Here is a 23414-nt window from a genome sequence, read left to right on the forward strand (position 1 = left end):
CAAGCCAACGAGTGTCCAAAAGATGAACAAGAAATTTCTATCTGTTTACTTACCGAACTTCGATTTCTTTGTACTTTTCCTTTCAAATATAAACAAAACTATTAAAAGACAAAAATATTAAAACACATTTGCGATTCTTCGAAACCAACATCTCTATATAAATCACGGCTGTGCTGTTTCAAGAGGATCGAATATTAATCATAATGTAAGCAACCTTTTCCTCGGAAGAGGCTGAAGTATCTGCCACTTTCGGCGGCGAATCTCGTGGCAGCTTTAAGCCTTCGTGCATCTGGTCCTTAATATTTCATGGTCTTGCAGCGCGGCTTTGCGCCATGTTAATTGCATTATTCAGAGCAGTCGGTGTGTTCGCTGCCCTTTACTGGCCTGGTTGAAATTTTTTACTTGACCTACCTCAAGGCTTACGGAGCACTTAGCCCAGTCGGTTGCCAGCGGGGCGTATGAAGAGGGGGCTTCTCGGATGGGGACTGAATCTAAAACTAAAGCTTACTCGAAAGCTGGCTGATAAGCTCTGTAATGGCGCCATATGCACCATGCCTGGCGGCAAAAAACCGCCAGCAACAACAATAAAATAAACCGAAAAACCGCGTGAAAGGCGGAGAAAATGCTGGGGGGAACATGGGGGAAAACCTAGTAAAATAGCGTAAAAGGGGACAACGAGAGACAGACTCACTAAGTGAGAGAGAGCCAAGTTATCAAAAGTAATTATCAAACAAAAGACAGCAACAATGCCAGCAAGCGGCTTATGAAGGAGTCCTGCGGGGGGTGGGGGGCTTTAAGGAGCAGGGAGCGGGGTGTGCGAGTCCTGGCAACATGAGTAAGTCAGCGTTAATTAAGTCAGGACACAATACAAATGGCCAGCGCATCTAAAAGTGCATTCCATGGCTGCGAATTTGCATTTGCATGGGAAAAGGGTTTTTGTTTGTTTTGGGCATTTTCACAGGGGGTTGATTTAGTAAAGTGAGAAAAATTTGAAAATTTGTGTGTTATTATATTGTTTCACCTTGAATTTAATTTAAATATTTGCTTTTGGCATCTTAATCTGCATGTTTATGGTAATTTTCTCAAAATGTTGATTTAAACATCTTTCAGAAGCTATTCTTAAAAGCATTATATAAAGTTCGCTAAAACTATTTAAACCACCGCTTTAATCACTTATCCTGTCGTAAAAGGCAGCGAATTTAAAGAAAACATAATACCATTCGTGTCACGACCTCATCTGCAGTCGAGCTCTCGTTTCTAGACAGCTCTTGGCTTGGCGCTGCTCAGACCTTTAAAATCGCATTAAAGTTGAAGAGCAGTGCCGGCTGTCGGGCAGCATTGACCCTGCAAAGCCACACAGATAGCCAGAGAGCGAGACATGTGTAATTGAGGCAGCAATTTAAGCTGCATCATGCTGCATTGCCAAACCGGAAGTGGGGATGCACCACAAGCACTAGCACACATACATACATATGCACCTACACATATTATCAAGGGCTAAAAGTGCCACTGGAGGAGGAGTTGGAGGTGGAGGGGTGAAAAGGTGCACGAGGGCGAGGGCATTGAAACTTGAGGCCGGTTTTCGGCCGGGTACTTGGTACTCGCTCCCTGATGCCTGATGCCTTTATTAAGCCAGCAAATAAAATCCTAAAGCATCAAGGATACACTCGTACTCATGCATAGTCAGGAGCAGCGACTTCAGGAAAGCACTGGAATAAAGAATTCAGCTGTCTCCAACAGCAGCATTCAAGTTTAATTTAACATTGAACTTAACATTTTAATAAGCAATTAAAAATATGCACACAAATAATCGCATGAGTGTAAGACATCACATTCTAGCTAAGTGTAATTTCCATTGGATATAAACCTTCTCTTACTAAAAGGAAATAAGTACTTTGCAAGAAATGTCCCTAAACATATCATGTTTCAATAAAACTCATTTGATACATATCCATTTCCTTGTATTAAATATTAGATTGTTGAATAAATATTTGTTTGTTTTCAGTGCTCTGAAGTAGCAGCAGCAGCCTCGCATCCTTCACATGTTTTGTATACATCCCAGGCAGTTGCAATTTATGCACACAACTTGTCAACGCAGGGCGGCGGTTTGAATGGCTCGATGCTCGGCGAGAAGGGGGTGAGGACGGTACTGCAGGAGGGGAGGGAGGGGGAAGCGGTGACAAGCGGGCTCACAAGTGCAGCATTGGTTACCCAGATGAACGGAGGATGGGGGGATGCGAGGATGGGTGTGGCAAGATGTGGCAGCAAGCAATTTACATCGCACAATGCGTTGACACACGTCGTCCGCAAATGTGCGGCCAGAAGACAATAGAGAAATAGGGAGCCTAGGATCCAAGGATTCAAGAATCCAGAGCGAAGACGAAGCTTCCTGCCTCATTAAGCCAGAAAAGTGTCAAATGTCCTGGCTGCCTGTGGCATGGATGAGCAGCCAGGAGGAGCTCATCTCGTTCAACATCACTTGCAGTTCTAATCTCGAGCCTGAATTTACGACTCGGTGTCCTTTAACCAGTTTACTTTCCTCACTCACACACTTACTTACACAGTTACACATTCACTCACCACCCACCGCCTCATAATTCACAAAAGTGTTGACAATGAAAACGAAATTCCCATTAAAATGCAATATGTTGCAGCAACAGAGTGTCACTTGGCCCGGACAAATGTTTATCTGGCCAAGAGTATCGAAAAGTGGCCAGGGAATTGGGTTTTGGTAGGAATGGCCTATGTGCTTTGCACCAAATTTATGATTACATTTTCTGGGTGCTTAGCCATGTAATTCAATTCACAAAATTAAATTGTATCGAGCAGATATAGAAATCATGCAATTGAATAGAAATTGAATTTCTGCTATTTGAGTTTTTGAATTAGATTTGCAATTTTTAATGAACTACAATTTTGTATAATGAAATTGGCTGTGAATAAATTTAAACGGCCATATTAATTCAATAAACACGACAGACGTTTATTTGTATTAACTAATCCACTTTGCATACATGACGGAAATTATTCATTAATTTGTTAATGTTCTGTCACTTGAATTATATGTTTTTGCGGCCAATACAATTAGAATGAAGAGCAATTAAGGCAATTATTTTTTGCTGAAATTAAATTTAAACGGCAAGCGTTTCCTTTGCTTTTCCAAGCTTCAGATGAATTTCGCTGGCGGGCATTTTGCGTGGCAGGATAATCTTTCCTTTGATCGTTGTGGGGATGATATATAAGTTAACCGGGGGTGAAGGGAAATCAGAAGTGAATCGGGCGAATTAAACTCAGCGCTTATTTAAGGGCATTTGAAATATTTTAGTAATATATCCGCATGGATTTCCATTACAACGATGACCTTGAACACTGAGGAAAATAAAACTCCTGCTGGAAGTGCAGTAAAAGTTTGTGAAATTGCCTCTTAAAATTACGTTACGCATAAAACAACATATTTTCCGGCTCACTTGGTGAGAAAAGTGCAGAAGCAGAGCTTTGTGCTCAAGGATTATGCATAAAATGTTTGCTTACTGAACTTACGCAACTGAAATTGTGAGTTTCCTTTCGCCTGCACATGTGTATCTTTGTAAAGCAAAATCAGAAACAAACATCACCAAAAATGTGTTTTTTCCTTCTTCTGCCTTTTATTTGCTTCACATTTTTCTCGTTGGCTAAATAAATTGAATTATTTTGACACTCAGACAAACAGCCGCATATGTTCATGTTTATTTCGGGCTTGCCACGTGGCGTATGCGCTATATTGAAAGCCAAAGCCAACAGTGTTTTTCTTTTCGTTTTCACTTCGAGCTTGTTGCTTTGATTGGATGCAGCTACTGCTTTCGCCTGTTTGATGTTTGCTAAACTAATTTGGCTGAAGCAGCAGTATAAGTAGCAGAAATAAAGCGAGCAAAAGCCATAGTAGCAGTTAGTAAAGTTTCCTTTCCTCCTGTTTGCATATCAAGTATACGCAACGTTGATTGGATTTGTAAACTGACCAAGACACTGTCTTCCCACGCCCATTTGCCGCCCATTCACCCATTCGCCCAGTTTGGGAACCAGCTTAATAATCATTTCAGCTTAAAGCTCTGCACATCGCAGGGCAAGATTTATATACACTGAAAACAAAGTGGCCATTACGTACAGATGCCTTAAGGCTGGTATGAAATAGCAGTGTTTCGGTTATTAACTTTAAAATACATCTTAGGGATTGTGCGTCTAGTGAGTTTGTAAACGTATCTTCATTTTTATTAACTAAACCATCATTTTTTTTTAAATAGTTTTTGAAAGGTTTTAAATATGTCCCACTTTATGGTTTATAAACAAAGTTCGTCAAAGCCTAATTTTATTACTGATGGTTGATACCTTCTTTCCCGTTTAGCTGCGGTGTCAAGCGAAGTTCCAAGCTGTATGCTTGTGTATTTGGGTGAGTAAATCGGGTGGCTGCGCTGGCGTTATCCTTGGCACGTCCTGCGGGCATCGACGTTGGGCCTGTCATGTTCACCTCCGCCATGCAAATCTGACAAGATATGGCAGCTGTTCGCTCTACGTTCCCGTGTGCTTGTGCATATAGATATTGCATTTTCGGTGCGATGGAGATATTGCTTTTGCGGGTAAGAATGGCTTCACACCTCTGCACCCATAATCTTTCACATTCGAGTCGTAAAAAGACAGAGCCAGCACATAATATGGCCACTTTATGATGTCAAAGAGTTTATGTGGGAATGCCGATTGGTTTGCCTTGGGGCAAACTGTCTATTTCCGTCTGTTGGCCTTCAGGGTACATTAAAAACAATGAAATTTTAATTATTACTCTTTAAAGACATGCCCTTTTACGTATTTAAGCATATGCCTTACACGACTTCATTGCTGTTTTCCTTGTGCTTCAAATGAATGTTGTCTTATTTTGCACCATTACCCAGAAAGTATGCAATACAAAATTCACTTAAATACATTTTAAATAAAGCACCTGACAATCAAAGCAAAGAATATAATGTTTAATTTAATTCGGAAAGCTGCAATATTTTGTAACTAGAATTATTCTAAGCCCTGTCACATTTGCTTTAATTAAACTGACTTTTCGAGCCAATAGCGCGATTAAAAAAAGTTCTTTTGCCTGTTTGATTTCGACCACTTTTATAATACAAGCCACATAATTTTCTCAGAAACATAAGCTTACCGTGTGGCTTTTTCCAACAAGCTCGTTAAAAAATCTGTAATAAAGTTTGGCCGAGAGTGCGGTTGGCATTCTTCAGCGTCTTCAGCATCCATAAACTCGAGGTGGCAACTAAAAGTGACGTCATAAATTTCGGTGGGTACTTGGCCTGGAAGTATATAACCCCCCATTTTGCCCGGCACTTTGACTTGTGGCTAATGAATTTATGTTAAAGTTGTTGCTGGTGTTTCAGTTACTATTTCGCCCGGTTGCTATTTTCATGACGATGAAGACGATGATGACGATAAAACAAGAGCACCAGCAACAACGGAACTTAAACTTTAACTCCAGTCAGTTGATTGTCATGTGGTCGTGAGCTTGATAGCCTGAAAGTGCACTGAAATAAATACTTTTATTATATTTTGAAATATTTTATAAGCCTTTTTATACCCGTTACTCGTAGAGTAATAGATCCCGAGTTATTAAAATGTCTTTGACTCAACTGTCCAGCAAAATCGAAAATTGTTTCATTAGCATGAGACAGAAACAACGACGATTCTGAATATCCATCATGTTTTCGCTTCGAAAGAAGATGAAAGACAGATAGATAGAACGGGGTCCCCAGCTGGCAGACACCTAAAAGTCTGCTTTAGGAAGTCAAATTATGCAGCATGTGCATGATTGATTAACTCTGAATGGGGGCGTTGTTCGTGATTTAGCAAAAACCGAACAAAAAGATGGAAAAAAAAGAAAATTGGCATGTGAGCAAACCCAATAATCTCACAAAAGAGTGCATATTAAATGGGGAAAGGGGCAGAAGAAACGGGCAGCTGGAGGACCTGGAGGACTTGGACGGGCTGACACTTAATTAGAGGCACGGCGGAAACGGAAACGAGATGCATGGCCATCAAGTGGGTCGTGTGCACTGCCGGCGGAAGTCGAGCAATTTGCGCAGTCGAAATGGCAAGGTCGAAGGTCGCGTCTGTGACATATGCACATTTTGCGGAAATGTGTGAAAAACTTTGCCCTTCATAGAAAGTGTCCTACTGTTGAAATTTGTATTTAACTTTAATTTAGTATTTTTGTCACCACATATGCGCTTCTTCTCAAATTTTGCAAGTTCTTAATAGAATATTAGGGAATACATCAGGTGTTTACATTAATGCCTTCCTAGTATCAAATTTAAATATATCTTGCAAGCGAAACATTAGATTAAAAACCATGTACTTGATAAAGTAAAACTGTAAACTGTAGGAGAACGGATACTGTGCATTTTCGGTATTCTTTAACTATTCTTCAAACAGATGTAGTGAATTGAGAAATTCATGTTCTGTCTATATAAGAACTATTCTGTCTATTGTTTTTCTGCTAAGTATTTTTACATAATTGGGCTTTAACGACTAGTGTCGCTGGGGAGCTGCTAGGATGCTAACAAGGACCTCATCAGGGAAATTTTAAAGAAGTTCTCTAGCGCAGGACTCCCAGTTGCCTGGCATAATTCGTTTTTTGGGGTTTAGATAGAAATATCTAAGCGGACGCATCATAATTGCGGCCACGACGCCGGAAGTGCACAGGAAGAAGCAGAGCGGCAGGGGGCAATGGCAGGGGTAGGGGGAGTGGCATTCCTGTGCATAATTGAAATTCCAGCCTAAACGCGTTTGTAACGGGAAATTGCGCGTGGCCAAAAAAGCGCAAAGCCGGACGCAAGAATGCGGATGTGAAATGTCCACTCCACAAAAACAGTTTGTTTATATCGTTTTTTTTAATTACACGCATATAATTTTAGATGTGCTCTTCATCTTTCCTGCACAGAAACAATGAATTTAAAAAATAAATGAATTGAACATTATTTGGTATGTTTCACAAAATCTGCTAAAAAATAAATTTATAATATGAGGTGTTTAATTAATATTCAGCTATTTTTTTATTTTCAGTGCACTTGAACAAAAAGTTATGTTCTCAAGGTGCATAGAATAACAGCGATATATCAAGAAATATGTAATGCATTTTTCACGTCAACGCATAATTGCAGGTGTAATTAGTTTGCGAATAATGAATAAAGGCATACATGAAATACCTTTGGGTAACATTTGCCAAATCTACAATGCGCAAAACGTGATGTGTGGGTCACCGAAAGTGTAATTAATTTCAAGCCAAACAATTATTATTATGATGCACCAGGGCGGCAACTTGTTTGCAGCAGTTATTGTAGTGGTAATTGCATTTCGCAAAACATATTACACCCGGGGGACTACGTTTGCAACCCACGATAATCACTCCCACTCAAAACGCCTCCCGAATTAGAGATTTATCATTGAAGAATAATTTTAAATTTGAATTCAGCAGCTGTTGTCGCGGCGTTGCCACCTGTTGGCAAAATACAAACAGAAGCGCGCCAAACTGCGCATGTGCGAGTTTTCCAATCAATCTGCGAATTCCAGCGAAGTCCTTGGTAGTATGATAACTTGGCCAGTACACGCCGAGCTATCAAAACGTTAGGACGCGCCTTTTTCGAGCATTTTTTGCAGTTCAGCTGTTATCATAGGGGGCCTGACGCGAATAAGTTGGGACAAAATGGATATACAGAAGACTAAGTGAAGAAATAATATAATATACGATTAGTGAACTGCCCACACACGAAATAACTGTGAATAAAAACGTAATATAATAATATTGTTTTTAATTCAAACAATAACGCTCTGCGCCACAGCTGGCAGCCCTGCCGCCCGCGCTCTCTGCACGCTCTTTCGGTGCTGCAAAACGCCGCGGTCCCAGTGTTGCTCAAGTCGCGACCGCCGTCTGATTTTTAGCAGCTAAAAATGTTTTGTGTGTGTTTGTTAAATGTTTCTGTTCTTTAAGAGCGCAAAACAAATGTGTAAACTCAATGAAAATGAAGTGAGCAAGTGAGCTTAATGTGTGTGCGCAATGCATTTCCTCGTAAAAAGCGAGGATCGAACCCTTCCGCCCCCCGCCTCATTAAACGCGCCAGGAAATGAGAAATCATAAAAGATTATGAACGAATAAAGCGGAATGTACATGTGTTTGCCGCCGCAATGTGTGTGTAACAAATAACAACAAATTCTGGCTATGTTATCTATTCGTTGAAAAGTCAATCCAGTGGCCAAATAAAACAAAATAACCGAAATCGAAAATGCGCGACAACTAGTGTAAATTCGTGTTGTTGTTGTTGTGGTTGTCGGAACCCCCGCCTCTCTCTCTGCAGCACACACACTCACACGCACGCACGCTCTCCCACTCACACACACACGCACACATACAGCATCCCCGGAAAATAAATAAAAGTAAATAATAATATAAACTAAAATTATTGCGGATCTAAAGGCTTTGGATACACTTAAACCACAAAATGCAGGCCAAAAAGCGTTATATTTTGGTCTTTGTTTCCTGCGCTTTTTTGGCCTACGCCTATTTCGGTGGATATCGCCTGAAAGTTTCGCCTTTGAGACCACGTAGAGCCCAGCACGAATCGGCCAAGGACGGCGGAGTCCAACCCCACGAGCAGTTGCCCAGCTTCCTGGGCTCCCACGATCAGCAGGAACTCAAACTGCTGCAGAGCAATCAATCGAAGAGTTTGGAGAGCTCCAAACAGCTGGTCCCCCGTAAACCTGACTGCCGCATGGAGACCTGTTTCGATTTTACCCGGTGTTATGATCGCTTTTTGGTCTATATATATCCACCGGAGCCACTCAACTCACTGGGCGCTGCCCCGCCCACCTCGGCCAACTATCAAAAGATACTCACTGCCATCCAGGAATCGAGATATTATACCAGTGATCCTACGGCCGCCTGTCTGTTTGTACTCGGTATCGATACCCTGGATCGGGATTCGCTATCCGAGGATTATGTTCGGAATGTGCCATCCAGATTGGCGAGATTGCCGTATTGGAACAATGGGAGGAACCACATCATCTTCAATCTGTACTCGGGTACTTGGCCGGATTATGCGGAGAACTCTTTGGGTTTCGATGCGGGCGAGGCCATTTTGGCCAAGGCCAGCATGGGAGTGCTCCAACTGCGACACGGATTCGACGTCAGCATCCCGCTCTTCCACAAACAGTTCCCGCTGAGGGCCGGCGCCACAGGATCCGTGCAGTCCAACAATTTTCCCGCCAACAAGAAGTATCTGCTGGCCTTCAAGGGAAAGCGGTAAGTGAATGAGCATCTTACGTCTTTTAAGTTTCCAATAGGCTTGGCCAATTGGAACAAACAGGTCGTTGGTTGAGTGCTGTTAAGAGCAATTTGTATTCATTTTTGAAACTAAGAGTTGCATATGAAAGCACAGGAACTATTGACTTAGAAAGTTATTCAAATATACAAGAACCGCTAGTCATTAGTTTTTAAACATGTGTACTTATCTTTTTAGTTACCTTTTCTTTCTATACAAAGCTATTCGATGCTTAGATTGTTGAAGAGCACAACTTCCAGGAAAACAAACACTAAAACATACTAGCCCTTGAAGAAAGTTTATATATTCATTCAATAGGTATTGTTTTAAGTGAGAACATCAATTTGAATACAAAAGTGTAGAATTCTGTTTATCACTATTATTAAATGCATATACCATATAATTATAAATTTACATGAAAATCCAACAAATAGATAAAGCCGGTAATAGTGAATATACTTACAATCATGTTAAGTAACTTTTCAACCATCCAAGTAGTGCGGTCAGATAAATAATCCTTTTTGTCCTGCAACTGTTAGGCGCTTAAAAATATTAAGTGGTAAAAGTCATTTGTTTAAAAGCAACTCTCAAATCCTCAAAGGGAAATTACAAGCGAATAAGAAAGAGATTCCTTTGTAAAACAGATATACAAAAATTAAGACACCAGGGAAAATGCAGGAAACAAAACATTTGTAAGTTTATATTAAGAGATTTAATTACTTAAGCTGTATGCAAGCTGTTGCAGTATTTAATCAAAACAGGCAAATTTTTGAAAATTCATAGTGCCTCCCTGGGCGGAAGAACACACCCGAGTCTTAAATTCCACACCAATCGAAACAACCCCGATTTGAACCCGTCGTCTGGGTTAGTCAGGCGGCAAATTGCAGGTTGCATCTATCGTTGCCAATCCTTTAGGCCGCCCCAAAAAACAGGCTGAACAGGCCAGAGGAGCAAATGCGAAAACCCAATCGAAATCCGAAACTTTTCACTATTCGAGTTTCGGGCCCCCCACATTTCTTTTTATACCCGTTACTCGTAGAGTAAAAGGGTATACTAGATTCGTTGAAAAGTATGTAACAGGCAGAAGGAAGCGTTTCCGACCATATAAAGTATATATATTCTTGATCAGGATCAGTAGCCGAGTCGATCTGGCCATGTCCGTCTGTCCGTCCGTCTGTCTGTCCGTCTGTCCGTCTGTCCGTCTGTCCGTCTGTCCGTCTGTCCGTATGAACGTCGAGATCTCAGGAACTACAAAAGCTAGAAAGTTGAGATTAAGTATACAGACTCCAGGGACATAGACGCAGCGCAAGTTTGTCGATTCAGGTTGCCACGCCCACTCTAACGCCCACAAACTGCCCAAAACTGCCACGCCTACATTTTTGAAAAATGTTTTAATATTTTTTCATTTTTGTATTGGTCTTGTAAATTTCTATCGATTTGCAAAAAAACTTTTTGCCACGCCCACTCTAACGCCCACAAACCGCCCAAAGCTGCTACGCCCACACTTTTGAAAAATGTTTTGATATTTTTTCATTTTTGTATTGGTCTTGTAAACTTCTATCGATTTGCCAAAAAACTTTCTGCCACGCCCACTATAACGCCTACAAACCGGCAAAAACTGTGTTTAAGACTCTCCTTCTCCCTTCCACTAGCTGAGTAACGGGTATCAGATAGTCGGGGAACTCGACTATAGCGTTCTCTCTTGTTGTTCCTATTGTGGGGGCCATTCAAATTGAAAAATTGTCTAGCAACGCGTCATTCGTCATGTCCTTCCTTATTCCAAGTTGCTAGCTGCTCCTGGTTTTGGGCCTCGTGGGCCCTTAGTGTCCTGGATCCTGTTTTCTGTTTTTGCTGTTCCTACTCTTTTGTTTGTCGCCGCTTTATTCTTGTTTACTCACTTCTGCCGCCCACAACAGCAAAGGATACAACATGGACTGGGATATCGCGTCCTTTGACATGAAACTCGATTCATCGGAACACAGAAGCAAAATATCAATTTTACTGAATGTTGCATGGCTCGAGGTTTTGGTTTTCTTATAGGAAATACCATACTAAACAATGCTTGTGAATTTCATGTAAACTATTAACAGTGTGTAATCAATAAAAAGTAAATTATATATGTACAATATTTAATATTTGCTCACAAAGTTGACAAATTTCTTATCATTATACCTATTTTATTAAAGTGTAAACAAAATATTTTTTCCGTTCCGTATTGGAAGACCCTGTACACCTGACCTTTGTCGTATACGTGAGTTGTGGACGGTGGGTGGGTGGCTGTTTAGGGCTGAGACGACCCCTCTATATCACCTGATATCCACGTGGCGACATGAGCTCATTGTGCCCTAATTTAAAATTGATTTTCGCCCCCACATGGCTTCGATAGCCGAGAACAACTTCAAATATATCTATGGAAATTCCTCTAGGACAATTGTTCATTAAGTTAAGTGAAGTGCTGCTTAACAGCAATTAACACTCCGGCAATTAGCGTTATACGAGTATGTTACGAAATGACCCCAGTTCTAGTTCAGTAGACCTATGCTTAAACTAAACTTAAAACCCCTTCAAAATCACCAAAAAGCAGTGGTGATTAAGACTTCCCATTGCTTAATATGCAAGAACCGCGTTAGACATCAAAAATCACACAAAAAAACTGATATAAATGCCATAAAAAATTATTGAAAACGATGAATGTATACAGAATAATAAAGAATTCTTCGCATATATAATATATATGTATGCACATTGTATTAAAGTAACTTTATCAGTTTGAAGGCGAACAGCAGCACCAGCGAAATCAGCAAACAAAGTCGTATATATACTTCCAAGAAGGGTACGCCAAAGTGATGTTAAAGTTGTTAACATCATACACACATACACACAGCTACGCACTTCTTAGATGGAGATGATGAAAAGGGGCAAGTGGGTGGGTAACTGCCGCCACCCCCACTTCACTTTACACATACAATTAAAAGCGAGAGGGACGACACGTACAAGGCCACTTTACAATTATGCGTCCAAACACCAGCAAGTGCACTGAAAAAAGGATTTGATACTTGAGATATATAGGAAAGATGTACTTCTATATAATTGTTATATTTATTAATACAATTCAATGCATTTGACTCATCTTAAAGCATATTTAATTGTAGCCAACTCGATACACACTTTGTTTATTGTGTATCAATATTGTCGAGCTGAGCAGACAGAAAGAAGCCATACCAAACTGGCCACATATCCCAAGGCCGCCTGCCTACCCTCCACCACAAAACCACTCCCACTACCACCGCCCACCACCCACATTTACATACTCAGTTGCCTGGACATCCTATTGCGGCTTTGCTTCCCTGGGAAACTGTTGGAAAAGTTTTCTTTTTCCCGTTTAATTGCAGGACGCTCACGCTCGTACTTCGTGTGTGTGTGAATTGTGGGGAATGTGGGGAAAAATTATAAGTGAAAGGGGCGTGAAAAATAAGCAAAAGAGGGTGTGGCAGAGGGGGAAACTGTGCCATCTGGGGTCAGAGTTAATCTGCGGTTGGGAGTCTGCGTTTGACATTCTTCTTTGGGCTTTTGGTTTTTGGCTTTTAATGGCGAGATGTTCTCTGAGATTCGGGGATAAAATCACTACTCAAACAGGTTCCAATGAGATCATCAATAAGGCAAGCTAACTAACTCGGCCATTATCAATCATTGGCCATCATTTAGCTGACTAATCGAAAAAGTCTGCCAAGTTTTTGACAACTGATTCAGCATAGAGATGAAGTTTCGGTGCTCCCAAATCGTTGGAAACTCTTAAGCTATGCGGAGATCATAAAAGATTACTTATGAACGTTATTCATGATAAAAGAAACAATTTTTTCGAAGAATCTCAACGGCGGTTCCAATGTTAATGAAATACTCTTTTTACATATCTTTCCAAAACCAGAAGTGGGCAACATTCATTTGACTTACTTAAGGTTTAATGAGCGCAGGACGTTGGCACCTGAAATTGGCATGGGAATTAAGAGTCATTTTCTGGGGGAATTTATGGATAACACCTCCAGAAAACCAAAGTTTTTCCACCAAAACAGAGAAAAACGGAAATGTGAAAGCTTTTGCCAGGTGCCAACGCCTTCGTTTCGCACGTTCTTGGCTTGGTTTTATTAACCTTTCATATCGCTGTTGATGGTGTGCGAATTTCATATGCTCATATGGTATATATGGTAAGATATAAGTATCTGTACCATCTGAAGGGGGTTGGTAACTTACTCATCCGCTATCTATAACTTGGCTGGGTTTTTGTGACAATTGCTTGCCGCTTAACTGAAACTTGATGGGTCTTTTTATGAGTGACTTTCCGCAATTAGAGGGAAAACTTCACCCTGCCGGCAAGCAATTCACCTTGAGGGGCACGGCAAGTTGTGCTCATAATTTGGTTTCCTTCCAATTAGCGGAATAACGAGGGCGCTTCCAACTCACTTCGCATTGGGCAATTATTTATTATTACTTTTTCGGCACTTTTTTGATATTGAAAGCCTTTTCGATTGACTCGAAGCTAATATCTGCACGATTTTTTTTTTTTGCCATATATGCACATATGTATACATCCAGAGCTTCTGACATTTGAAATTCGCTGCACATGTCCATCTATTGCTCGAAGGGATGTTGGCTTCTGGTTTTTGCTGGTTTAGTTGGCTTTGAGTTTCATTCGGTTGGGGATTTGGCCCTGGATGTGGATTTAGATGTCGGTTGGCTGTTGGATGCTGTTGCGCAGCATGCGTAGTTGGTCATGCCAAATTGCAATTGCATTTCACTGGCAAACATTTTTTGTTGCCACTTTTACAGCCAACCCCCCAAAACCCCCACCCATCCCCACTTCACCCCCAGCCAATCCGCAAATCGCACAAATCAATTCGTTGTGGCTCGTATTCGGTTCTATTTCATTGCGATTCGATTTACTTTGCCTTTGCTGTGGGTTTAAATTAGCTTTCAACTCGGTGCGAGCTTTAAACTTAATTAATTTTCCACAAATTCGATCTGCTTGCCTCTGGCCTTTGGGAAATTTCCGGTTACAGCAAAATCTAATCAAAATCACGAAACTTGCAAGATATGTATCTGAATGTTGTGAGAAAGAAATTCGATAGTTATGTTAAAATAATAACGAAAAGGAATGGCTGTTTAATGCCATTGTTTCCGATTCAGTTGCATTCCAATTATGTCTTTCCTATAATTCAATCTGCTCATTTAAAAGATAAATTTTGATTTCGTATTTATCAATCCATTTTCATCACTCAAGGATGATTCAATTATAATTTTTCATTAATTATATTGCGCACAATGTTCGGTTAAAATTCCTTAATATGCATGTTAAGCATAATTATTCTATTTGTTAAATAAATTATTCAACTCAGTCAGGCACCAAGATTAATTTAATTTTAATGCTACCAATGGTATTTAGCTCAACATGACGAAGTCTATTTATCTTGAGGTGGATATTAAATATTTGTTAATAGCTGACAGAAGTTCAGCCATAAAGCACATTGCTGTGTATATGCCTTCCATATTCCGAACAGTCCTCCAATAAATCTATGCCGACGAATTGAATTGATTATGGCCGAGAATTTCAGTTCTCTGGCTCTAAAGATGCCAATAACCAGAAAAGTGGATGCGAGAGTAGATGGGGCGGTTTACCGGGAAACTTTATCGGGCGGAAGAGGCGCCCAGAATTCGCCCAAGTGCTCGCTACTTATGACGTGTAAGCGGCTCAAACAGTTTATGCGATTTTCAGCTTTATTGGCGGCACGTGCCGAAGCGGCCAAAAGAGGGCTGATGGTATCCCCTCAGAACGTGTGAAATACTATCCGACCGGCACCACCAGCCCACAATCTCGTCTGACCCAACCAATCTCTCTCTCTAGGCAACCCTCTGGCCGCTTTTCCTTGAGAAACTCATTATCAATGAACCCAACTCGCCGAGGTTATCGCACTGGAATTCCGCGTGCATCTCATTTCGGATTGGCGACTGCCGCGAGCCATTTTAAAAAGCAGTTCCTAAATTGTCTCGAAATTTAGCTTTCAGCGGCACTCTCCGCCATCCACTAAGTGACATTAGTTGGCATTTTTCGTCTCCTTTTTTTTCGATTTTGGAATTTTCTCCACTGACTTATGCAGATTTCTTTTTATACCCAAGTGTGCGTGTTTGTCTGCCCAATAAATGTCAATAAAACAGTGAAAGCAACTTGATGACCATAACCAAGTTTTATGCTCAATATTTTCGGCTGCCTAGCTAGCCGCGTAAAATTAGCTTTACAAAATGATTTGGCGATAAATAGCGAGCAATATCTTGTTATAAACAAGAGCAAGAGGAAACACTATATCCGATATATTCGACTCTCAGATATCCAAATACATTTTGTTTTGTGAAAATTGTTCGAATTGGAAGAAGTCATTACAATATAACTCAATTAAAATAGCCACACATTCCCCGCAAAAGTTGGTTTCCACAAAATCTTTTGGTTTCAAACTTTGAGCTCTCATTCGAAAAAGAAACAAAAATAAAATTCGATGCACTCGAATCAAATTATAAGTCCGTTTTACTCGATTGAGTGGCTCCCAAAACGAGGATGCAGTGCATCAAAGATCGGGAAACCGCTGAAGCCACCAAACAATTCACCCACTCAAACCCACTGCATTCCCACATATTTCGCCTTTCATTTTGCGAATATAATTCCACATACGGATGGCGCGGCATTAAAGAAATGAGAAACATTTAAATTTAATCTCATTTCGCAATGAGTCATAATGAAGTGTAGTGTTTTGGGCCAGGACTGCAGAAACTTTGCCCTAAATATGTGAAGCCCCCCGGTTGGTCATCTCTCCTCTCCGCCTTTCTCTTCGGTGGCTGCAAAAATGTTTTTAATTATGCCTATGTGTGCGAGACTGTGTGTGTGGTAAGTGAGTGTGTGTGTGTTGGCCCTTTCACTTGGCTTGACTTGCCTCTCGGGGGTTTTGGTTTTGCGGCTTGGATTGTGCTAAATGTCCATGTGGCGCGAAATGGATTTCGTAGGCCGAAATGCGAGAAACATTACCTGAAATAACACGGAACACTATCATGAAAGAATAAAGATTTTTTGAAGCTCCCCTTTTTATCACAAAACCTTTTACGTGACTTTGTCCTTTATACATATATTTTTACTGTTTCTTTTATTAGTTAATTATGAAAAGAAAGGTGAAGGAGGTCATTGGTTAGTATTAGCTATTAGTTATCTCTGGCACTTTTTAGTTTGACCATGCTATACTCTTATTTTCTAGTAGATGTGGAAGAACGCAGTGTCTGTGGCGCAGTGTTGAAGTAATATGTCATGTGCGCAGTTTGCAACCAACAACTACGAGTATAACAAATACAAGAACACGCACAGCTCCTGCTGCAGTGCATTTATTTATGTTTGTTTTTGCCATTATTTCGCAGCACGCCAAAGTTACGGCTTGGAGTTGGCTTTAAAGATTTTACGGGTTTGCCTACTTTGGGGGATCTGTTTTAAATTTATGAGTGAGATATAAAAGAAGGCAGGGCTGGTGGTGGCAGTGGTGTTAATGTAATTATGATAAAATGCGTCACCGCAACGAGTTGAATGGGCTTTTCCCACCCTAATTTCCCCCACCTCGCGCCATGGTTGTTGAACAAATTTGTTGCCAAAAACACGCAGCAACACTTGAGTACATGCGTCGTGGAAAAACAATAAATTTATAAACGTTCTCCATGCCCTTTTGGTTTTGGCCTTCCCCAACGCTCTACTATGCTCTGCTCTGCGTTGCGGAGTTATGCCAACAGTAATGGCACAAAACGTTCTCCGAAGTGGGCCAGAAAGTTTCTATGTATAAACCATGGACGGGGTCCTGACAAATGGGTGTTTTTCAGGGCGGGAGGTGGCTTTGGGGCTCTTTTGGTCTGCGTACGTGCTTGGCGGAGGAGTAGGCAAAGGATTTTCCAAAGGACCAGCTTAAATGGGACGAGAGGTGTTGGCTTTTCCGTATGCCTCACCCTGAAAAGTGTACCATACACCATTTGGCTATTCTCAATATTTATACCCGTTACTCGTAGAGTAAAAGGGTATACTAGATTCGTTGAAAAGTATGTAACAGGCAGAAGGAAGCGTTTCCGACCATATAAAGTATATATATTCTTGATCAGGATCAGTAGCCGAGTCGATTTGGCCATGTCCGTCTGTCCGTCCGTCTGTCCGTCCGTCTGTCCGTCTGTCCGTCTGTCCGTCCGTATGAACGTCGAGATCTCAGGAACTACAAAAGCTAGAAAGTTGAGATTAAGTATACAGACTCCAGGGACATAGACGCAGCGCAAGTTTGTCGATTCAGGTTGCCACGCCCACTCTAACGCCCACAAACCGCCCAAAACTGCCACGCCCACATTTTTGAAAAATGTTTTAATATTTTTTCATTTTTGCATTGGTCTTGTAAATTTCTATCGATTTGCAAAAAAAACTTTTTGCCACGCCCAATCTAACGCCCACAAACCGCCCAAAGCTGCCACGCCCACACTTTTGAAAAATGTTTTGATATTTTTTCATTTTTGTATTAGTCTTGTAAATTTCTATCTATTTGCCAAAAAACTTTTGGCCACGACCACTCTAACGCCCACAAACCGCCAAAAACTGTCCTTCGCACTTACACTAGCTGAGTAACGGGTATCAGATAGTCGGGGAACTCGACTATAGCGTTCTCTCTTGTTTTCGTTTAAAAACAGCGATCGGTATTTGCAAAACAAAAATGTTCTTTTATTTATTTTGATTTACTTTGTTTTTATTAAAGCTATTCTATTTTTTTGACTTTGCTTTACTATTTAGTTTAAATAAATAAATGTTGAGCTAATTTTCTTCACGCGTAATTGTTGTACAAACTACTTGTTCTTAAAACTAAAAGTAAACCTTGCATATAACAATGTTGTGGGGAAAATCCGCGAAAACTACAGCTTAGAAATGTCCGTCTAAAGTTGGCTGCAGGATTGAATACTGTTACTTCGCTTCATTTTCCCTTTTCCATGTGTTGGCCCCAAGAAGTGTATCAATGTGTGTGTGTGCTGGAAGCGTTTTGATGTGTTCGTGAGTATCTGTGTGTGGCGTGCGGTTATTCCCGCTTGCTGAACAATGAAACTTTATTTGCGATATTTCTCCACACTTCCCCTCTGCCCTGCGCCCTTTCTTTCATTTTCGGGCCCTGTTGTTATTGCATTTTCATTGTTTGTTATTTACTTTGGCACTTTTGCTCTGTTACATTTTTTAGTTGAGCAACCGACAGACGACGCTGCTGTTATTTATTGCCCAACAACAATAAGAACATAGGGCACACACACAGACAGTGTCGGGGAATCCGCTCACGTTTCAAATAAATTGATTAAATTTCATGACACTTCATCATGCCACAGCAGCCGCAGCCGGCAACAACAATCAAATTTCCACGCTTTTTGAGCGCTTTTTTGGAGCTAGAACATTTTCACAAAAAAGCCTTCTATTGAGGGTTGAATGGGGTCTTTGCACAGCGAAAAAAATTACGCAAAAGGTTGATTACTTAAATAAAACCTAAATCTCCATGGATTTCAGGTCACTTCAAGTCGTTCCTTGCGTTTGCACCTTGAATCTCAGAATACAAATTGTAGGTAGTGCATTTTACAATACAATACTGTAAACTTTAGTATTTTAAATAACAATTCGCCTACGAATATTCCCCAGTGCCCAGTGGCGTGCATGTCGCGTTTTTGTGACATGATTATTATTATTACATATGCAAGAAGGCGTACAAGCTGCCTTTTTGCCTCAGAGGAGTAAAGTCGGAACAAAAAACCGCAGCATACTTCCAGGCGCTAATTAACCAACTTCCTCTGCTGCCGCCCACCACCCACCGCCCCCTGCCGTTATGAATATTTGAAAAGCGTTTTTTAATTGAATTTACACATATGCCCGTTCTGCATGTTTATACCCGTTACTCTTGCAGTAAAATGGAATACTAGATTCCTTGAAAAGTTCGTAAGTTTGACTAAAGTGACCCTATAATGTCTGTGCAAATATATTTATGATCAGGATTTTTTCCGCTTAATTTGCTTATGAGTAAGTTAGTTTGAGAGTTACGTTAGGGTTAAGCGTATGTTTGTATGTACTGTATGTACTGTATGGGGTAAATTAATTTTATCCGATGTTAGTTTGTTGAGTAACGGGTATCTAATAGTCGAGAGAATAGACTTGAGCGTTCCCTCTTGCTGTATTTTTACTTACTCCCCTAACATTTGTCTTTTGCCTTTTGAAACAACAAACACCATTTGCCTAAAGAAAAATGTATAATCAAAAAAAATTCTGAAACGCAAACATATAATCAAATTAAAAAGCCAGCAACCCACACATACACGTTTATATGTGTGTGCATTTGATTTAATTAAATTTTTTTCCTTCGTTCCCATTTATTTGTTTAGCCACTCTTTGCTGGAGCTTGGCAAATGAACTGCATAAAAGAGAAACCCCAAAAAGAGCTGAACCAAAATAAAAATAAATACTCTTGTCAATAGGGGAAAGCTGAAGAAGCATTTCTAAATAAGTAAAAAGAACTTATTTGGGCTATTTGAACCTTTTCCCGGATCTTTGTGGCCAACGTTTGCATTTGAACTTTGAAGTGAAAAACCAGGCATTCATATCCGTTCATTCGTTTTGCGTCTGCTGTTAACGACCGAAATTAATTGTGCGCAGCTATTTTATATATAAATACACTTCATTTATTCAACTGCATGTAACTACGGATGTAATATATCAAAATATAAAATATAAGCTGTATTTAATTAAATTTTCGAAATAGAGTTCCTAAAAGGATAATAGAATAAATAAAAAAGTGTATATAGCCGTAAGGGAATTTAGCTTAAGTACCTAACTTCGAAGACCATTCAACTTTTATAATGGCCACTTTCGAATACCAAAATCAGCCCCTTGCATTCACGCTAGTTTCTTTTCTACCACGGAAATCAAAAAACTCCAAGCCACCAGGCTCTTGGCGAAATCCCATCAAAGTTAGCTTCATTTTGGCACTTGACGTTCACTACTGGACCGCTCGCATTTCTAACATATTTTCAACTTCTATATACCACTGTTAATGTAATTTCATTTCACGCTTTTTCTGCGCTCCATCTTTTCGCGCTGGCCCCATGGAATTTGTGAAGGACTTTTCATGTGGATAATTAAGCAAAATACCAACAAAAAGCGGGCAACAAATACCATAAAAGGGCAAAAATGGAAAATAAGCCAGGGAAAAAGAGCTAAAGCGCAAATTGTTTATGTATGTTTTCCTCTTTTTTATTTCTTTCATATTAAATTGCATTTTATTTATTTTTGCTTAATACTCAAACAACTTTATTTGCGGTTGAGCATCGGGCCCTTCTAAAATTTATTTACTTGCCCTTTTTGTTTGTGGGCTCTTTTATTTAGATTTTAAGATTGAGATTCTCCAGCTAACTAAGTCAGCTCTTTCTTCTAAGTTCTTTTTGGAACTCTTAAGGTAGTTCATCTATTATAGAACATGTAAAATAAAGATATAATAGAAGCCATATTCATCGATTTTCTTGTAGTGTCTCACAATACAAAAAAAGCTTCGATAAGCCCAACAAATTGCAGCTCTTTCGTCGGTTAATTGAAAATCGAACTCTGACTGCCTTCGGTTTAAATCTACCAGGGGGCTAAATGGGGGTTTAGAATCGAGCAAAGCATTCAATTGCGGCAGCTGCCACATCCTGCCACATGGCCAGGATATGGAGTTTGGCTCTGCTTGACTACTAGCTGCTGGCTGCAATCGACAAAATGTGCTTCAATAGTTTTCTAATGGACTTCATCCGCCATTTAATGCACACACTCACACTCGCCGGGCAATTGAGGTCCGAAAAAGGCGAACACGTTGGCAGCTTGCAAAGATTAATGATCAGTGCAGGCGCAGGACATGGCAGGATACGCCCAAAACCCACACTCGCACACACACAGGACGCGATAATATGCGATTTGGAGCCTGGACACCGAGGCGTATCAATAAAAATCCCCCTTCCACACCCCCTCGAGCCACTCCAGCCGTCCAGATGCTCCGACTGTGCTATTGACAGAGCCATCGAGCAGCGACAGGAGTAGACCCACATCCATATCCCACATCCCAGATCCCAGTTCCTATACACATCCTCGTCCTCATCCTCACATCGACTAGAGAACCGAATCCGTTGGCAGCAGGGCACTTGCCATGCATGAAGTTATTTAATAAAAATTGAATGGCTCTCCTCTCTGCATCGTAGAGAAAACTTTCTGTTTGTGTTTGGTTATCGATATGAGCAGTCAGCCAATCGGTATTGCAGGACAGACTCCTTTTTTCGCACTGGCAGGCTATTAAAATCAATGCAGGGGAATGAGCAGAAAAGGTGAATCCACTCTGCAATGGCTAAATTCGGAGAAAAATATCAAAGACTTGATAAATCGTTTGTGCGCTTTAAGTAGAAATTATTTAGGAATTTTGAAAAAAAAAAAAAATTCCACCAAAACAATCTATTATTTACAAAGTAAGGTTTTTCCAATGAAAAAGCTGATGTGTATTGACTTTATTAGAGCAGGACTCTGTTTGTTCAGCTCAGATATTATAATTGTTTCTTGCCTCAACTCGGAACCCAAAAGCACATGTAATGGTCATTCCAATGGCTGAGCTCCATCGTGGCTTAAATGCGCCAATTAACTGTCGAACTCCCCGACCAATAGTAATTTTGAAAGTTGGCCGATAGTTCGTGGACTCCACCCTCAATATTTCCACCTGATGGATCCATTTCCGTGAGGGCTAAACTGGCGCTGCTAGCTGTTCAATTTCCACGTGCTACGAATTTAATTCGTGACGTGAAATGTAATATGCATTAAAATTATAATGTGCGCTCTAACGTGCTCAGGTTCTACGCCCGGGATGAAAATCCCAAAAGGCAGGGGCGAATGCACTGATGTAAGTGCTTTATCCACATATTTCTTCTCGCCATTTTAGCAGTTTGCGCTAAATCCGCTCAGTGCAGTTTGGCAAATTGTGCCGCGTTATCCACCCGCCAACTTTTGCGCCTACGCGGAGGGGAAGGATACGAAGGGGTTGTCAGCCAGGACTACACTCACCCACACAAGTGTCTGCCGTAATTGCCGCCGTGCTGTTGATTACACTTCAACGGCCAACACACACACACCCACACGTATGTACGTACTCACCATCCCGCATAAACTTGGCAACACCCACACATCTTCATTCTGGTGGCACTCGCCCGCTGGGCTTTTAACTGCGCTAGTTTCAGCCATAAACTCGAGCTCCACAACCGTGCAACTGCTGAACTCGACTGCAGCTGGAATCCCGGCCTGGAACTGAAGCTGTAGTTCCACATGATTGCCAGCCGACAAAGTTGTCTTTTACGTTTTTCTTTAATGAACACAAACTCATTAACTGCATTGGAAAATGTGACTTCTTGGTAGCTCACTTTCATGTGGGCTAAGTCAACTTAACTTGGTTAATGCACAACAAAAACGAGGATAGGGAGTTATACAATTTTGGGACATTGGGATTTTGAAGAATACAATTTTCTGAACAGCAATTGATTAATTTCTATCATGATTTAGGTAAATATGAAGTATTTTTCGTATCTCATCCGGAAATGTGAAACCCCATCATCCGGAACACTTTTGTCGCCTCCACCATATGCATATGGATGTGTGCAACTGCTGGTGTCCCTCTTTAGTTCGAGAGCTCTGGTTTGCAAGCTAAACGGGTCCTCTTACATCCCGAGTCCTTTGCAGCCCTCCCCTTTGCTTTTCCGCCAGTTTAAGGTTCTTCCTGTGAGCTGTGGCAACAGCTATATTTGAATATTTAATTTTTTAGCGAGCTGGGAACATTTCGCACTTCGGAACCTGACGCTAAACGATGCCAGAGAGCTATCGTTGCTAGCCGTCAGCTTTTCCAACCATTTGCCGCCCAGCAACCACCCCCTTTATTTCGGGCTGTGTATGCGGGGCCTTTCGGTGAAAGCAAACAGCAATGTTTTCTACGCCAAATGAAT

At 40.8% G+C, this 23414-nt stretch overlaps 2 protein-coding genes across 3 annotated transcripts in view; one reads left to right on the top strand and one right to left on the bottom strand.

Moving 5' to 3' along the window:
• Positions 1-22677, bottom strand: part of LOC6530396 (cuticle protein 7) — a 29690-nt gene extending 7013 nt beyond the window's left edge. Inside the window, exon 1 of the mRNA XM_039372607.1 lies at positions 22576-22677. Within this exon, the coding sequence (XP_039228541.1) occupies positions 22576-22662 (87 nt within the window). The 5' untranslated portion in view covers positions 22663-22677. The remainder of the gene's footprint in view (positions 1-22575) is intronic.
• Positions 7656-23414, top strand: part of LOC6530398 (exostosin-1) — a 60940-nt gene continuing 45181 nt past the window's right edge. Inside the window, exon 1 of one of the 2 annotated variants that reach the window (XM_039372605.1) lies at positions 7656-9319. In XM_039372605.1, coding sequence (XP_039228539.1) covers positions 8520-9319 — 800 coding nt within the window. In that variant the 5' untranslated portion in view covers positions 7656-8519. The remainder of the gene's footprint in view (positions 9320-23414) is intronic. The other variant, XM_002091288.3, reaches the window with a different exon arrangement.

This window comes from Drosophila yakuba, chromosome 2R, assembly GCF_016746365.2.
Source record: "Drosophila yakuba strain Tai18E2 chromosome 2R, Prin_Dyak_Tai18E2_2.1, whole genome shotgun sequence".
NCBI classification, from domain to species: domain Eukaryota; kingdom Metazoa; phylum Arthropoda; class Insecta; order Diptera; family Drosophilidae; genus Drosophila; species Drosophila yakuba.